Source organism: Diplotaxodon limnothrissa, linkage group LG15, assembly GCF_057381915.1.
Source record: "Diplotaxodon limnothrissa isolate DT_005_m linkage group LG15, D_limnothrissa_male_GT1.1, whole genome shotgun sequence".
Taxonomy (NCBI): Eukaryota; Metazoa; Chordata; class Actinopteri; order Cichliformes; family Cichlidae; genus Diplotaxodon; species Diplotaxodon limnothrissa.
Genome location: NC_140610.1, coordinates 44,710,492 through 44,727,620, shown reverse-complemented (window position 1 = coordinate 44,727,620; position 17,129 = coordinate 44,710,492). Strand labels below are relative to the sequence as shown.

The 17,129-nt window shown below is 42.4% G+C and overlaps 1 protein-coding gene across 2 annotated transcripts in view; it reads right to left on the bottom strand.

Moving 5' to 3' along the window:
* Nucleotides 1-325: 325 nt before the first annotated feature.
* The window catches only part of LOC146618123 (serine/threonine-protein kinase D3-like), a 54,027-nt gene continuing 37,223 nt past the window's right edge, over nucleotides 326-17,129 (bottom strand). For both annotated transcript variants that reach the window (XM_085373318.1, XM_085373319.1), the window contains exons 5-19: nucleotides 16,505-16,662; nucleotides 14,163-14,352; nucleotides 13,845-13,922; nucleotides 12,796-12,970; nucleotides 12,208-12,331; nucleotides 11,153-11,230; nucleotides 8,223-8,499; nucleotides 4,413-4,465; nucleotides 4,231-4,303; nucleotides 4,034-4,140; nucleotides 3,611-3,772; nucleotides 3,388-3,486; nucleotides 2,798-3,065; nucleotides 2,622-2,707; nucleotides 326-1,757 (exon numbers count right to left, since the gene is read on the bottom strand). In XM_085373318.1, coding sequence (XP_085229444.1) covers nucleotides 1,584-1,757; nucleotides 2,622-2,707; nucleotides 2,798-3,065; nucleotides 3,388-3,486; nucleotides 3,611-3,772; nucleotides 4,034-4,140; nucleotides 4,231-4,303; nucleotides 4,413-4,465; nucleotides 8,223-8,499; nucleotides 11,153-11,230; nucleotides 12,208-12,331; nucleotides 12,796-12,970; nucleotides 13,845-13,922; nucleotides 14,163-14,352; nucleotides 16,505-16,662 — 2,102 coding nt within the window. In that variant the 3' untranslated portion in view covers nucleotides 326-1,583. The remainder of the gene's footprint in view (nucleotides 1,758-2,621; nucleotides 2,708-2,797; nucleotides 3,066-3,387; nucleotides 3,487-3,610; nucleotides 3,773-4,033; nucleotides 4,141-4,230; nucleotides 4,304-4,412; nucleotides 4,466-8,222; nucleotides 8,500-11,152; nucleotides 11,231-12,207; nucleotides 12,332-12,795; nucleotides 12,971-13,844; nucleotides 13,923-14,162; nucleotides 14,353-16,504; nucleotides 16,663-17,129) is intronic.

Genomic DNA, 17,129 nt, shown 5'->3' with positions numbered 1-17,129 from the left:
TGAGAGGAAGTCTGAGAGCGCACACAGGCACAGGGAGAACATGCAAACTTGGATAGGCTGTCGAAGTGTGACAAGAGTGCAAGTAGTCCTCGAGTAAAACACTGCTGGTGCCCAATGAAGGGTTTAAATCACTTCCTATGACTGATAAATAAAGGCAAAGTTTTTGTCTTGAGAGTGCGCAAAGCAAATGCCAGAAAAACTCAAACTCTATGGAGTAAGTCAAGACCTGTGAAGACGTCCGCCTGTTTTTTCCACAGTGCTGGAGCCTCGTCTAGAAGACGACTGGCACAGGAACAACAATGACGACTCACCCGCATTTTGCCGTTCATCTTTAATATTTTCATCCACATGACAAAACATTTCTTGCAAAAATATAAAACATGTGAAATAAATTCTCAGGCTGGAGTCAGATCGGGATTGACGAACACGTTAGAGTTCAGAAAGACAAAGGAGACAATAGCAGCTCGATTCTTCTCAGCTCTTCCAGAGTTTCTGAAAATAACTCACGTTTGTTCCTCTGCAAAAGTTTCTGCCATACAGCCACATTATTACAGGTCGGAGACAGTGATGTATGTCCCACTTAACTTGAATATAACGTCCGCATCTGTCACCAGCTAAAATAAGTCTGTTAGCAAAAGAGTTTCTTTAAATAGAAAAACTAACCAACTCTACTAATAATTAATGGTACATAAAAAATATTTCTTATTTGAGTCCAGGAAGTGTTCATTAAATAAACTTCATACTTAAGAAGCATTGTTAGATGCAGGGCCAGCCTCAAGTGACCATTAGAGGAACTGCAGTCTTGGAACATAGCATTGATATTGTTTTGATGCTTTAAAGGCCAAATCTGTTCTCAAAACTAGTCAGATAAAAGTAATTTAATCTGCATTGAATAAATGTTTGGTTGACTATTTGGCCAACATTCATTTTCTAATTTTAAGATTGTAATTGCAGCCTCGAGGGAGGCTAAGATGGCTTCAAACTTTTGCAGATGATCAAACTGAGACTTACTGACAGTGAAATTCTCGTGAAAAAAAAAATTTCCCAATAGTGCAAAGACATCCCAACAAGAACAAAAACTACAGTCGGGAGAGAGCGCTTGTTTCTCGTGAGTTCCAGTTAGTCACAAAAGACGACATTGACATCTACACAGCTTTTTAGAACTACAATGTAACGGCCACCTGCTAAAACTGTGCTATCGAGCTGAAAAAGTGAGTTGAGTCTCTGGTTTGGTTTTGGATTAGCCCTTCCACGACTCCGCTGGCAGTGCTGACGTATGTTGAAACCCCAAGTTGAATTCTGGGGAGAAGAAACACGATGTTTCCGTGTTTCGGCTCTTAGCGTCCGTTTGTTTATGGCTTTGTAGAAACGAAAAAGAAACTGGAAAAAGATAAAATATTTGAAAAGTTTTAATTCTCTGGACCTGAATTATCGCTGCAGTGAGCTGCCTGATCAGCGTGTCCTCATGGGTCATCACACGCCGTCATGGGGGAAAGCCTGCGGCCTACACAGTGGCGCTTCTGTCAACAGTTTCCCGGGTTTGAGGCTAACCCTCTTAAGAAAAGTCAACATGGCCAAGGCCTCTAGGGGTCCTCCTCCATGTCATCCAGGTTGGGCGACATGATGAAGTGTTTGGGGTAGTGCAAGCCTCTCTCGTCAGCGTATTCCTCCCATCGGGCATCGTCGCTTTCGTGAGTGATGTATCGCTCACCTCGCCGTGTCTCGAACTCCCTGAGGTCCAGCCAGGTCTGGTAGTCCTGGACGACAATGACAACATTAAACACTTTTTTTATGCTCAGCTTTCACTCCATCTTTGACTGCTACAGGAGCTTTGCATGATTCATTGCTCAAAATAATCCTTATTTATGTTAGACTGGACCAGTTCATCCTCCATTTGAAACAAGCCATTTTAGCTCCTCCCCCCTATTAAGCCAACTTTCTTCTGATTGGTTGCCCCTTGGCTGTGGAAATCTGCTAAGAAGCATGTCTATAAGCCTGAGAAAATCTATTGTTGTATATTTGATATAGAGGTCAACTGTCCCTTTAAATCAGTGATTTAAGGTATGATTTGATCATTCAAAAACAGAGTTAAAATAATAACTTTATGTCCTGCATCACAGACTGTACACAAAAGATGGACACAGCTTCCAAGTCGAAAACATAAATATGAAGCCAACGTGAATCTGCATTCATTCTAATGGCCAGCAGGGGGCGACTCCTGTGGTTACACAAAGACTAGTGAATGAGAAACCAGCCTTGGCCCTTCTTGCTCTATGACCTCATTACATTTTTTCCTAAAGGGGGGAATAAATGTTTTACTTTCATTAAGTACTGCATATTCACTGTGAATCCACTGTTTGTTCATTTTATCTTGTGCTTTTATTTTATTGTTCTTATTCTGCCATTGTTTTACTAAGTGTTTTATCTTATTGTAAAGTGTCCTTGGGTGACTTGAAAGGCGCTCATAAATAAAATTTATTATTATTATTATTATTATTATTATTATTATTATTATTATTATTATTATTATTATTATTATTATTGTCATTATTAAATCTTTATTTACTTTAATAACGCTCATGCGATACTGCAGACTCTTCTAAGGAAAGCAGTTTGGTTACCTGCAGCCAGGGGTGGCTCAGCGACTTGTCCACGCTGTAGCGCTTCCTCATCTTCACCTGCAGCAGGTTATTAATCAGGTCTTTGGCTGTCGGAGAAGAATAGTCAAGCGGCGTTAAAACACACAAATTGTTACAAATGTGAACATGAATGAACCCAAGTCCAGATGTTCCCTTACCCTCTTCTGAGATCTCCTTCCAGGGGTTGGCTGGGTACATGAAGGCGGCATTCTGGATCTGGTCATTGATGTCCTCGTCCTCATTGAAGGGAAACGTCCCGCTCAGACTGACGTAGACGATGACGCCGACCGACCACATGTCCAGAGATCGGTTGTAGCCTTTGCTGCGGAGCACCTCGGGCGCCAAGTAGGCCGGAGTGCCAACCACTGAGCGGCGGAACGACTTCTCCCCGATGATACGAGCGAAACCAAAGTCGCAGAGCTTCACCTGGTTGAGAGGGGGGAAAAATGCAGCATTAATCCACTGGCTCTCCCGTGAGTTCCTCGTCCTTCTAATTTATAATTAAACAGAAGGTAGCTGTGGCGGCGACTATCGTTCTGCTCTGGACCCTTGGTGAGATCGGTACTATGAAAACTTCTGGTTCTTGTGGTCTGCAGTGCACTGGTGTGGAGTACTGTCAGACCCAAAGACAAGGCTCCCTGGAAAGCAGCTGAATGACATCAAGGACCAGCGCAATAGCAACCAAGTTCCAACCAATTGCAACACCTGGGTGAGCTGCCTCAGTGTGGGAAAGTGCATTTGTACTAACCTGAGGAAACGGCTCTGCAGAGGCCAGCAGGACGTTCTCAGGCTTCAGATCACAGTGGACGATGTTCTTGAAGTGAAGATGCCTCAGGGCTACCAGGATCTGCAGACCCAACAGTCACAAACTGAATGACTCCTATCAGAGTCCTATCAGACATCCACATAAACCCTGCCTAAGAAAACAGACAAAAAAGTGTCTCCTTCCGCCTGAGCTTTCACGTTCTCACCTGTGTAACCAGGAACTTGGTGAGCCGTTCGGGTAGCCGGCTCTTCTCGCTGGATAAAATCATCTCCAGCATGTCGCCGTGAAGCTTCTCCATGACCACAAACACCTGCTCGGGCGTCTCAAACATGCACTCCAGGTTAACAATCCCCGGATGGTGGAGGTTCTGTCACACATAGGAGACAATCTGTGAAAACTAGATTCTAACTGGAGCAATCTAATGAAGTAATTAACAGTTTTGTAAAGATGTTATCCATTTTTTAAAACTATAAAAAGGATTCCTCACACATGATGCTCGATTACATCTTAAATATTGTTTGATCACTGCATTCATCGTGGGAAGCCGAGATTGTGAGATTAAAATTTGATTGATTGTACAGCTCTAACTTAATCTCACATTAAATTGATAAAGCTCGCCACGTCTCACCTGAAGTATGGCCACCTCGTTCCTCAGCTGGCTCTCCTGCTTAGTAGGAAACCGCATTTTGTCGATGATTTTGATCGCCACGTCTCTGCCGGTCTTTCTGTGTTTACCTGCAGAAGATGAGAAAAGAGATCAATTTGATTGTTTGTAATTGCCTGTAATGCATATAAAATATGTCTCATTTTAACACGACCTCTCACCTCCATAAACGATCCCAAACTGTCCCGAGCCGAGGACCTCGTCAGCAAAGATCTGATACACTGAGCTGATATCCTGAACAAGACAGATTAGAGCACCTCAGACTGTGAGAACATCCTTAACTGTGTACGGACAAATCTGAAATAAAGAGGAAAAAAAAATCTGCTTGTGTGTGATGGCTTACCACATTTTCTTGTATCTGGGAGTTGGACACTGATATGCTGATAGACAGTTCCTCTGAGAAGACACAAAATAAAATACATATACATATTTATATATATTAAAAAAAAAAGGTGAAATCTGCAGGTATTTAACCCCCTTCACTTACAGCAAACACGTGTTTTTTTCCCCCCAACCTCCAAATCATTAAAATCTCATTTCCAACATTTCCTTGTTTATCAAAGACAGAGGTGACGGGAGATTTCCAGCTGGGATCAAACATGTGGATTTCTTTGTACACTGTACGACAAAAAGAGCCCTGACGACGTTTCGTTTCCAGCTGCGACAACGATCTCCAAATCGTTTTCCAGATCTCACAAGAATAAAAGCCTCTGTTTCCTGTCTCCTCCTTTCATGTGATGGGAGCATTAATTCGGGCTGACACTGAAAGCCGACGGCACGTTCTGTGCAAAGAAAACTGATGAGCTGATATCGATTTCGGATCGCTGCCCGGGGTTTGATCGGGTCACCCCTCTGCGATCAATACCTGCAGTCTGATGTAGATAGGCAGCCTGTTGATATTTAGGTCACCATGCAGAGCTGATGTAGGTTTATCGAAGTGGGAAGCACACATATGCAAAGAGTGCTGAGGAATTTTGACCCAGGGATGCAATTCTTTCACTAGAGGCCTGGGAGTTTGCGCATCCGAAACATTCTTAGGACTGCACTCCTGTACACCTTGTGACATTTCCTCCAGTGACGTATCAGATCAAACATACAAAGTGCAAATGTTGGTTTGTGATTTTGTCTTTAGATTTAGAGACTCACCTGAGAATAAACTAATAAACCAATAGCATGTTTTTATCAAATATATTAAAGTTATTGCACAAAAACAGCTGATTCTGAGGGGGTCAGGTTGCTGAGTTTCCATGAAATGAGCCACATGAAAGCGATCCAGGAGCAATTTGTTGGCAATCTGCATTTTCCAGGAAGATGGAGCGTCACAAGGCAAAAATGAGAACATCAAGTTAACATTTTGGATCCATGGAGTGGAAATTCCCAAGAGCTTAATCCGATCATGAATCTATAATCAATATTTAAAAAACAAAAACAAAAAACAGGTAGATAACCAAGAGCCCCTACACTGTGATCACCTTTGACCGCAGGGATGGATCAGACATGAAAAAACGGTTCTTTCTGTAAATACTGACTCTTTTAAATTGACGAAATGCTTCTTCCTGTCTAAACCTGTGCGATTACTGCTGTTCCCTAACAAAGACAAACCCCGACCACTGCAAGTTTATGTCGCGTAGATAGAATTTGTCAGATAGAATAACATTTCATAACAGTACAATAACAACAATAAAACGGTTGGACCACTGGAAAAAAAGAAGGATAACATCACATGAAGTCTTTAAATGCTTCAATAATCTCCACAGAACACCACACGACCTGTAAACGCAGCACCAGTGTTTGCATGCCTGCTGATTGCTTCCATTTATATAACTTTGACACTAATGGATCTGCAGCAGAGCAGTGTCATTTCTTTCCTTTTTTTCTTTTGCGTGGGGGTGGATTTCCCTCGGTTATACATGACTATAAAGGTCCAGTGGCGGTCTGTGTGTCTATGAGGTAATAAAACAAAAAGTGGTGTTACATCACCGGTGCATTAACTTATTGATGCCATGATTTCAAAAACAAAACATCCATTTTCAGGAGGAAATTGAAGCTCCGCGTTAATTACTCAACAAGTGGAAAACGCCACTGCTGACTGCGTCCCCTGAAGCGCCGCACTTTTATAACACACCAACTGTGCTCAATAACAGCTAATGCTCTTTTACTTTAATTCCACGAGGTGCATTTAGGTGCTCTAATTTAAAGGATGAAACTTAAGACTCTTATTTTCAGACAAAGAGACAGTTTAACCTGAGATGGATCAGAGCTGAGATGAAGCGGAAAATCCTCTGAAATCCCTTCAATCATGTTAAAATGCCAGCAGACGGCGTGTGTCTGCGCGTGTTTGTGTGTGTTGTGTAACGGTGGCCTCCTAAAACAATATTTGGAAGCTTTTCGCAGGCGAACAAACAAACGCACGTCCATTAAAGCATAAAAAGTCTAATCTGATTTCAGAAGCGACTCCATTACTGTATCAAAGGGCAAAGATGGGCATTAATATAGTGTGCATGAACCTCACTGGGTGTGCCTCCATTATCAAACATCTGCCTTTTATTACATAAAGATAAAATTTAGAAAGATATTCCATCTTTCTAAAAATATACAAACTGACACAGAAAGGTCGTCAGAGGTAGAACAAACCATAACAACGCTTTTCTACTACATGTACAACAAAAGTAGATGCAATCCATCAGTGGAAATATCCACAGGTTTAAAAATATGTCTATAAGTATACATACAATGGGGGAAATAATTTATCTCCTGCTGAATTTGTAAGTTTGTTCATTTACAAACAAATGAACAGTTTCTGATTTTTACAATAGTTTCATTTAAACAGAGAGAAACAGAGTATCAACCAAAAATCCAGAAAGAACACATTACATAAAAGTTAAATTGATTTGTGTCATTGAGTATGTATTTGATCTGTAACCCAGCTAGAGTTCCTGCTTCCACAGACTGGCTGTGAGCCAAATGGGCACGCAGATTAGAGTTAGTTAATCAATTACAGATACTCCTGATCTCTCCTTGTTGTGTATAAAGCACACCTCGCTAAAGAACCGGTTTCAAACATTCCAGCCTCTCCACCACTACGGACAAGAGCAACGAGATGTCAAAGAACAAGACTAGAACAGACTACAAGACGAGCAACACGAAGCTCAGTGAGAAGGTGATAAATGGGAAATGAAAGAAATCTAAAATGACCATCAGTCACCCTCGTGCTTTAGCTCCAAACAAGAGCTTGCCTCACAGGAGAAGCTTGTTAATGACCTGAAGGCACCAAGAAGACCATCAGTAACACATTCCCGCAGTCAAGCATGGAGGTGGAACCATTACGCTTTGGGAATGTTTCTGACTGTACGGAACGACTTTATCACATTGGGGAGCCAATGGACCATTAAATCTTGCAAGAGAACTGACGGTGCTTTCTCATTTTCAATCATTTAATTTAGCTGGAATGAACAAGCCAATATGAGTGTCATGTTATTGGGTTCACTTTTTTGATTGGTTGCCATTCCTCAAGAGGTTGGGTCTTATGTAACATGAATAAATGCAAGACTAATTCCTCAAATATTCTGTTTTTGTCTTTTTACACGCTTGTAAACCACAGAGAGAGTAAAAGAAAGACTGGTGTAGCCACCATGATCTTGGTTTGAAAAGCCTCAAACTAAACACTGTCACGGTCGCCATCTTGGTGTTTTGAGTTGTGTCTGATAAGTCACGGGTTAAATCTCAATTTTTGACCTTAGAAATGACAATACTTCACAAAATTAATTCCTAGTTTGTTTTTTTCAGTATGACCTGCAGATAGCATAACATATCTACTGAAGTCATAGTTAAAAAAAATGAGAATGTTCCATTGCAGCAAGACCCACCGCCCCCTGCTGGCCGTTAGAATAAATGCAGGTTTATGACACTTCTATATTTATTTAGCCATTCAGTTCATGGTAGTATTGAGAGCTTGAAAAGAAAATGACTGGACTTTTTTGGGGGGGTTTGTTTGTTTGTTTGTTTTTTGGCTATTAACTTCTACATTGGCTTTTCAGACACAGCGGTCACATCCGTATTTTTTTTACACAAAACTGAATTTCCTGCTGAAGGTACAGAAGGAACAGGCAAAACCAAGAACAGGACCAAAGACTAAAGAGGGTCCGTTACTCACTGTGATCCTTCCCCTGGCCTGGCCCCGTGCCGACGCTAGCCTTGGGTGTGACGGGCATCAGCGCCTGCCGGATGGCTTTCTCCCAACTCTGCCCTACATCCCGTCCCACGCCAGATGCTGCCAAAGCTGGGTTGTGGTAGAGGCCACCGTTGTCCTCCCCGACGTAGTACACCATGCTGCCCGTGATGATCTCAAAGCAGTGTGGGTTGCTACCCTGAGGCAGTCTGCCAAAGTCTTGCGCCGGCTCCACCTGCAGGATCTCAGACAGGGGGATCTCCTATGGAATAAAAAAGAAAGTTTAAATCCTGGGTCTTGTGGATGAAGTAATCTAAAAAGGTCCCTTTAGCCTGAACTTGAACTTCGGCACTTATAGAACATATCTTCTCTGATTTGATTTTATTCTTTAAGAGTCAGAATCATCCATGAGGTCTTGAAATTATCCAGAGGGCTCCATCCGAGCACCTCTCCTCTCCTTGCTAAAACTAAGACACTCTTTGAATGTCAGTGTTTAAAACTTCTCTTCCTTCCTTTTCTGGCAGAGTGCAGAAACCCTGCACCCCTCCACAAACCCTTAACCATGCCAGATCAAACATTTCAAAAAGAGCGATTGGCTCAGTGGTGTCTCCACGCTCCTCGGACTCATTTGAACCTTTTGCCAAGTTCACCCCGAGCCACGCCCTCCCATCACCATCTTTTCATCCTCTGATTAAAAGGCAGGACGTGCCTTAGAAGCTTCGGGCACTTGGCAGTGTGGCAGTGAGCCAAAGAGGCGGCAGGGAAGCGACCCGACATCTCCAAAAACCACCACAGATCCCCCACCCTCCAACCACCCCACCTCCCCGGCCTTGTGCTCCATACCTCCTCCCTGGCTTTCTCTTCAAAGGAGGATTTCTGCTGCGCTTTGTGCTAAAGGTCAACAGGTCGGCGGCAGGCGCAAGATAAAAGGACGTGAGGTATGAGAGAGGGAAGTGATGGAGCTGCAGCTGAATTCAGTGATCACAGTTTTCAAGGAAATTATTTAGTCCAACTTGGAAGTTCAAAATTGGATTAAAAAAATAAATAAAAGCCACAGATCTGCACTGTCATTAAAAACACATCAGTGAGCACACTGCTGCTAAAGTTTACAGGCACTCGTCATGGGCATAAATGTCGTGGTAATTTGGGTCTTTTAGTGACTTCTTTGAACTGTTGCTTTTCCAGTTAAATGACTGTGCAGCATGCATCTTTAATGACTTTAAAAACAAGAATTATGAGCTTGAATTTATTTTGGATTTTCTCTCATTCACACATGGTCAAAAGCCTACATACGGGCTCAGATATAAACATCACACCCAATATTTAGCAAGTTGACCAGAGTTGGTAGCCACCAACAAGCTTCTGGTTCAATATGAATATTTGACACCTTTTATTGGCAGAATTGGTAGAATTCATTCAAACTGGTTGGTTTCCTGGCATGGACATGGCTTTAAAGCGTAGCCCACAAATCTTTAATGGGGTTGAGGTCGAGGATTTGTGAAGCCCATTCCAGAAGCTTAAATTTAGCCTGTTCTGTTTGAACAGCTAATTGTATCCAAGTTTCAAGCGTCTGTGGATTTGAAGTATTTTTTGTTTATTATTTCATCTACTTTGGCACAGAACATGATGTTACCACCGCCATGCTTTACAGTAGGTTTGAAAACCTCACCTTTACTTCTCAAACACCTCTTATCACTGTGGCTCTTTATCTTGTATAAATCATAAAGTTTTTCTTCAGCAGTTATTTGGCGTGTCCATGTGGGCAGCTGGAAATTTTAGTCAAGCTTGATGGTGCTGATTCTGGAGAGGGGGCTTCTTTCTTGGTCAGCAACCACTCAGTCTAGTGACGTAAAACTCACTTCACTGTGGACTGTTCATGGCAGGCTTCAACCTTGGTGGTTCCTGGGTTGTCCATCATCCGAGGGTGACAGTTTGGGTTTGTCTTCCCAACCTCACCAAAGTGGTGACATATCCAAACAACAATTTTTTGAACAATGATCTTGAATCTTGGATGACCTTTTTAGATCTTCACTGAATTCTTTGGACTTCTCCATGGTTTTGAGTATGGGTCAGTCCAATGAGTGGTGTCAAACAAATCCTTTTATGCTGGCAAAGAGGAACTACCAGTTGAAGCCAATTGTGATCACCAACAGTTAACAGGCCTTAGCAACGTGAACTTAAGACATTGTAGAAACATCAGCACCACTTCTTAAAAATATTTGAGTGAGCGAATGTATATGTTTGTCCTTGGATTAAAGAAAGTCTAAAATAAATTCAAACGTATGCACCCAGTTCTTGTTACAATCACAATGGGCGATCGTGGCTCAAGAGTTGGGAGGTCGCCTTGTAATCGGAAGGTTGCCAGTTCAAGCCCTGGCTTGGACAGTCTCGTCGTTGTGTCCAAAACCCGTTGCCTACTGGTGGTGGTCAGAGGGTCCAGTGGCGCCAGTGTCCGGCAGCCTCGCCTCTGTCAGCGCGCCCCAGGGTGGCCGTGGCTACAATGTAGCTTGCCATCACCAGTGTGTGAATGTGTGGATGACTGAATGTGTAAAGCGCTTTGGGGTCCTTAGGGACTAGTAAAGCGCTATACAAATACAGGCCAGTTACTGAAATGGCCAGTAAATGGCACATTATTCAATGTCAGTGTCGGTACAACAGATAGTTTTAATGTTTCTTTGCCACCTTTCTTTAAATATATTAAGTTACATTATCAACACAGAGCTTTCAACCAATGATAGACAACCTGCTCTTGGAACAATTACAGTGGACAAGCAGACAGTGATGTGTGTTAATGTCTTATGAGGTTCATGCTGTGTTACGGTATGAACCCGACTCCCTCCAGCTCTTCTCTTCACGTCGCTGCTTTGTTTGGCCGAGCAGCTGAAACTAGATCCGGGGCTCACCGGGTCTCCTACCTTGTAATACTTGGCTCCACTTTCATTCTGAAACAGAGTCAGACTCTTGCTGTCCAGCCTCCAGTAATGTCTCTTCCTCTGCAAAGACAAAACTTGTCATTAGGGAGAATGCTTTGAATCTGAGTCCAGAGAGAAAATAAAAATCTTTAAATCTCTTTTAGTTTCCAGTAATCAAAGACTTTCCTTTGAGGTTTTGAGTGATGGATATAAATGGAAGTATCTGAAGTACAAGAAACCGTTTCAAACAGTACTATATGTAGGACAGAGTCTTTTTATTGACCAATAATTTAATTCCCTGGATGACAATAGATGTGTTCACCTGATGCACTTAACTGCTTGTTCATTTCTAGTAGAGCATTTGCATGTAGAACATGTTTCCAGATTGTGTGGATATATACCAAAAACCAAAGCTCAGTGATTAAAATGGATTTAATAATTTCTGCACTGACTTGATGAAGCACCTCGAACTTCCAGACTGCAGTGCTAAAGCTGACGTAGGTTATCAGTGCCCCGTGTTTGTTCATCTCCAAAAACTACCAAGCTGAAATATTTGAAATTTGGCAGTGAGGTAGAGCAAATAAAAAAGCAAGAACGTTTGAAATTTTGGTGCAGATTAACATCACTTTTATTACATTTTCTAAATACGACGCTGGGATTAGTGACGGCTTTGCCTTTCTCCCAGTAACTCCTACAGCGAAGCACATTATTGAAAAATGCTATTCACATTAGCCAATTAGTGCTTACAGTGTAATGTACAAATTTTATATTTGCATTGTGTTTCATATGTCTTGTGTTTGAATATTGCCTATAAATGTTTTAGCTTTTAGTGTTTGTGTCTGTTTTTTGGAATTTTTTGCTGCTCCTAAGAGCTTTTAGCCAAAGCCAAAGGATTAGACTGGATTGATATTTTTACTTAATTATAAAATGAATTCAGATATTTCCTGCTTTTGTTGTTGTTCCTGCAAACAGACCAGCTGTGTTTGTCAGGCACCCAAAGGCCTAAAAAAAAGCTCAAAAGACACCTTAGTTTGTCTGTGTTTTGTGCTTCATCTCACCAGGTTGTCACGGTTGGTGTAGTGCACCAACCAGCCTTCTTTAACCACTGTGGAGCTTTTTCTCTTGGTGTGTTTGATGGACTGGACCACACGCATCAGAGGGATGTTGCTGCTGGTCGACGGGCTGCGTGAAACCAAATAAAAACATGCAAAGAAGCATTTTAAGGAAAAAAAGCCCACACAAAAATACGATACTAATGAGAATGTCAAAGATTCAAATAAAAAAAATAAAATGCATGCAAGTCTTTGGAGGAGTTCCTTCTTTTCTCTTCTCTAAAGCTCTAGGCTCTCTTAACACTGAACACACTCGTTTGTTGTAGATTTCGGTTACAAACCACATGAGGGTGGAGCCATGCTTGTGGTTTATTGCTGACGGGGGTAAAAACATGCCATCCAACACTGGACGTCACTTTGAAATTGTACCGTATATCCGAGAGAAATCGAACCTGTTCACATCACACATATCATGATCTCTACTTATGACAAAGCATCCAATACTGAGGCTCAATAGATTTTCTCATGAGGATAAATTAAGATTTTTATAATGCTATTTTAAAGCCCGTCACCAGTTCCAGTCGTCTGCTTCACCTGATCGTTCTGACCGTCTCGTCATCCTTCTCGCAGTCTGTGCAGGGACCCCCGAAGAAGATCTTGTCTTCGGTGGACTGCTCGTCCTGCTCGTCCATGCTGTGACCTCCATCGCTGTTCACATCGCAGTCCACCTCCATCGTCGCCTCTGAGTCCATACCAGGACTGGCTGGCTCTGAAGAAACAGGAAAAACATGAGAGCCTGGGAACAGGTCTTAAAACTTCCAGCCCGAGATTTCACTGAGCTGCAGTTCCTCTAATGGCCAGTAGGGGTTAGGTGTAAAATGCCAAAGACTTGAAATGAAAACGTTTCTCAATCCAGTTTATTTCATTGTCTCGTAGAGCAGGTCACCCAAAGGAAAATCATTGTTAGGGTAATCAGGGAGCGAAATGAAGTCACTTTTTTCTTTTCTATCAAAATAAACTTATTACTTAAAATTAGAAATTTTTTGACATCAAAACCTCAGTTGAGGGTTTTTTAAAAAATATTTTCTGCCTTGAGTGCAAGAAATTCTGTGTTGTGTTTTCTAATTTTATTCATGTAATCTTTTATTATTTTCTTTTGACTTCTTTTCAGTGTTAGTCATTTTAATTATTATTTAAATTGCTGTCTTTTATTGTTGTATGGAGGGCGTATGTTCCAATGAATAATAAAAAAGGAAATCAGATATGGTGTTACAGATAAACAGTAGCCAGGGTGGGAACCCATTTAACTGTCCATTTAACGGTTTTGTTTTAGCCTCTGGGCACAACTGTGTATAGCCAACTTCCTGTTCCCTGCGCTGGTCAGAAGAACCTAATCGCATAAACTGTCATGAGATGGCAGCTGACGGCTTTGAGATTGCATTTCCTCCTTGATCTTCTCTACCTGTATGAAACCAAAGTGTCCTCAGCGGTCAATAAAAATCCAACAACAGGAAGAAACTAAAAAGAGTCCAAGAGCAAATCTCCCGTCCTTTGCCTACAGCGTCAGAATCTGTCTGCAGATATTAAATTTTGCCCATCAAAGGTTTCAGATGATTAAAGCGGTAAACGTGAAAACGACTCACCTCCGTTAAAGTCGACCTCGCCCAGGCAGTCTCGAGGTACTTTGGCTGCACATCTCTTATGGCAGTTAAATTTACAGTCTAAAAAGCAAACATACAAAAAACATATTAAACATTTTAAACTTCTTGAATAACCATGTGACGAAGAGTAACCGACGGTTCCCACAGAGTACTGCAGAGTCTCCCCACACACTTCACAGGGCGATTAAGAAAAAAGTGAAGGAAGGTTAGGACTTCACAGCAGATTGAATATCTCTGGAGTTTGGACTGTTGGTTTTCTAAGACTTTCCTGTGTGTGTGTTTTTGCGTGTGTGTCGTCACCTTTGCATTGCAGGCCCTGGCGGAAGAGGCCCTTCAGCAGGCGTTTGCAGAACTGGCAGATGGTGGGACGGGTGTAGGTGTGGACGGAGAAAGTGTGGGGGACTTTCACCCGACCCAGGACCATCTTCTCCATCCAGATGGGCCGGCCGCTCAGCAGGGAGTTGCGCTTCATGGCGCCCAGAAGAGGGCGCTGCAGAGGGGCGGGGAACAGAAACAAAAATGCGAAGAAGAAATAGGATTTATTTTTCTGTTTATGCTCAGATTTCCAAACAGAGAGCAAACTGACCAATAACACTTCAGTAACTCATTTTAGTTTGTATTTAAATTTGTTCTTCATGTAAAAACTAATCATGAAAAGACATCACGCTTAGACGCTGGAGGCAGAAAGTGCTTAATAATTCCTACCCTTATCTTTTATATCTGCAGGGCACTGCCACCCTGGAATAGACGACTTCCACCAGGACAGAAATGTTTTTCATAGAATCAAAAGTGATCATTGAGAACAGCTTTAGCTTCAGTGACCTTTCCTCTCCCAGCAGGGCTTCCAGATCCTCTGACTGATGAGGTCAAGAGTTCAGATTTTATCTCAGTTCTTCTCCCTCTGGCAAATCTTCAGTTTATAGTATTTTGTACCGATACAGAACCAAGATGTCTGAACCATCTGTGGATTCAACTTTCAAATATAAACAACAAATGATGCAGTCTTCTTTTTTTTCTCCATTTTTATGCAAGTTATTTTATTAATTACCACAAACATCCTGAAAGAGGCAATCAGCTGAATCTGGAAACAGGCGAGCCTGTTATGTTGTTGCGCTCATGCATGCGCAGCTTCACGTGGGTGTTGGCAGACTTATCTACTGATTATCACAGTAAAGGTGCTCTGTGTTCATAATGTGAACAAGAAGCACAAATCTGTGCTGAGGTGACTCACTCTCCTAGCATCATTTACATTTAAGGGAAAAGTATTAAATTTAGTTTTCTTTGTTCTTTTTAAATGCACTTTATGAGGTTTGCAGTTTGCCCTCCTGAAGCTCCTTCTGACACACAATCTGCTGGAGCAACTCGCCCAGCTTGCGGGTCAACAGCATGTTCTTGTTAGTCTAAAAAACTAACTCTTTATAGCAATCTACTGACCTCAAAGGAGAGGTCAGAGGTCAAACGTGACATATATGAGGATTTTTGTAAACCATTATGTTGGCCGGAAGCTTTTGGTGGATGTAAGCCAAATTTTAAGTTTTATCAGAATTCATTTAAAACTTTTCAAGCTATCGTGTTCACAGACAGAATAACACACAAGCACACAAACGCTTCTAAAAACATGAATTAGTGTAGAGTTTGTTCTGCGTTCTGCTGTATGTGTCTGGATTGAGTCCACCATAAGGCTAACACGCTGACACACAACTAGACACTCTCACGCCCACATCTAAAGCCAACTAACACTCAATTAACCTAACGAGCGAGCGTTTGGACTGTGGCGGGATCACGCAGCTGATCTTTAGGTGAAAGTTTCTCTCGTTTTTGGTCTTTGAGTGATGTTTTTTTTTATTAGTTCTAACTAAAAGGAAATGAAAGGAGTAGTCAGAGCTTCAGAGGTTGATCTGAAACATCAAATTTAGAGATTTGCTCACTCATCGTGAAAGCGGCGTACAGACAAACTCTTTTCCATCCACGAGAACAAGAACAATGACTGTCCTTGTACAGCATGCAGCTTGCAGGGCACTGTCCCGGCAGGAGCAGGAAGCATGTGACACAATGGGCCTGAATTAGTACAGAACAGTTGGATAATCCACCTTCTCACTTCACTGATTCACCATATGTGCATGGACCTCTAGACCTCCTAACAAAGTCCAAATTATCTGAAATGTCCATGAAGAAAGTGAGACTTCTTTAGGATCTGCTGCCCGAGCGTGATCACACATCGGGTCTCTTAAAGGAACAGTTTCTTTCTGGGATCTGTAAAATCTAGCTTGGCTGCTTGTTAATCAATCAGACTAACTGATTGCACAACATGCTGCTCGGGTCCACTCAGGTCAGATACGTATATGGGTCTGACTGTGCTCGGGTCCCCCTCTGATCTGTGTGCTTGCTCAGCCTGTGAGAATCTGACTGTGACTCTCTCTGCTTGTTGGCTTGAACCGGATGGAAAAATCAAGCGGTTTGCCTCGAGCCATCAGACAGAAAGTGCATGTGTGTGTGTATGTGTGTGTGTACTGGGGCTGCACAACTGCAAGGGAAGTCTGTGCATACATTTTAACTCATTCAAAAAAAAAAAACAACAACCAAAAAACCAACTAAAATGAATACGACTAATGAGTGATTTCATGCGAGCGCAGCAGACCCACCTCCTCCTGCAGAGCCGGGCTGAAGTCAGTGGAAGGTGGACGAGCGACAGACAAGGTGGCGCCTGGCAGGGAGACGTTTGACAGTCGCCTCTTCCTCACGCCGCTGCAGTTGTTGGGGATCTTGAACGCACACCGCTTGTGGTAGTTCTGTCCACATCCTGCACAGGAGAGGAATCATTATTAATCATCATTAAGATTCACAGTTCAACTGAAGTTCTGATCCCGAAGTTAATAAAGGAACCAAGTCCGACCCATGGCCTTTGGGAGACACCCCCAGTACCTCCAGCTCTTCCAGGATGAGACCAAGGCCCTCCCCGGGAGGCATCCTAGTCTCACCCTCTCTCTAAGCCAGAGCCCCAACAACAATTGAGAAAGATCATATCTATCATTCATATCTATGATTTCATTCTTTTGGTTTCACAACCACAGATGAGAGTAGAAACACAGATAAACCTGTGAATCAGCAGCTTTGCTTCCATGTTCAGCTGCTTTGAATCTCTGGCTCTCTTCCACAACATGTTTTTTATCCTGTCTTCCTTCTCTCTCCCCAACCAGTCGCGGCAGATGGCCGCCCCTCCCTGAGCCTGGTCCTGCTGGAGGTTGCTTCCTGTTAAAAGGGAGTTTT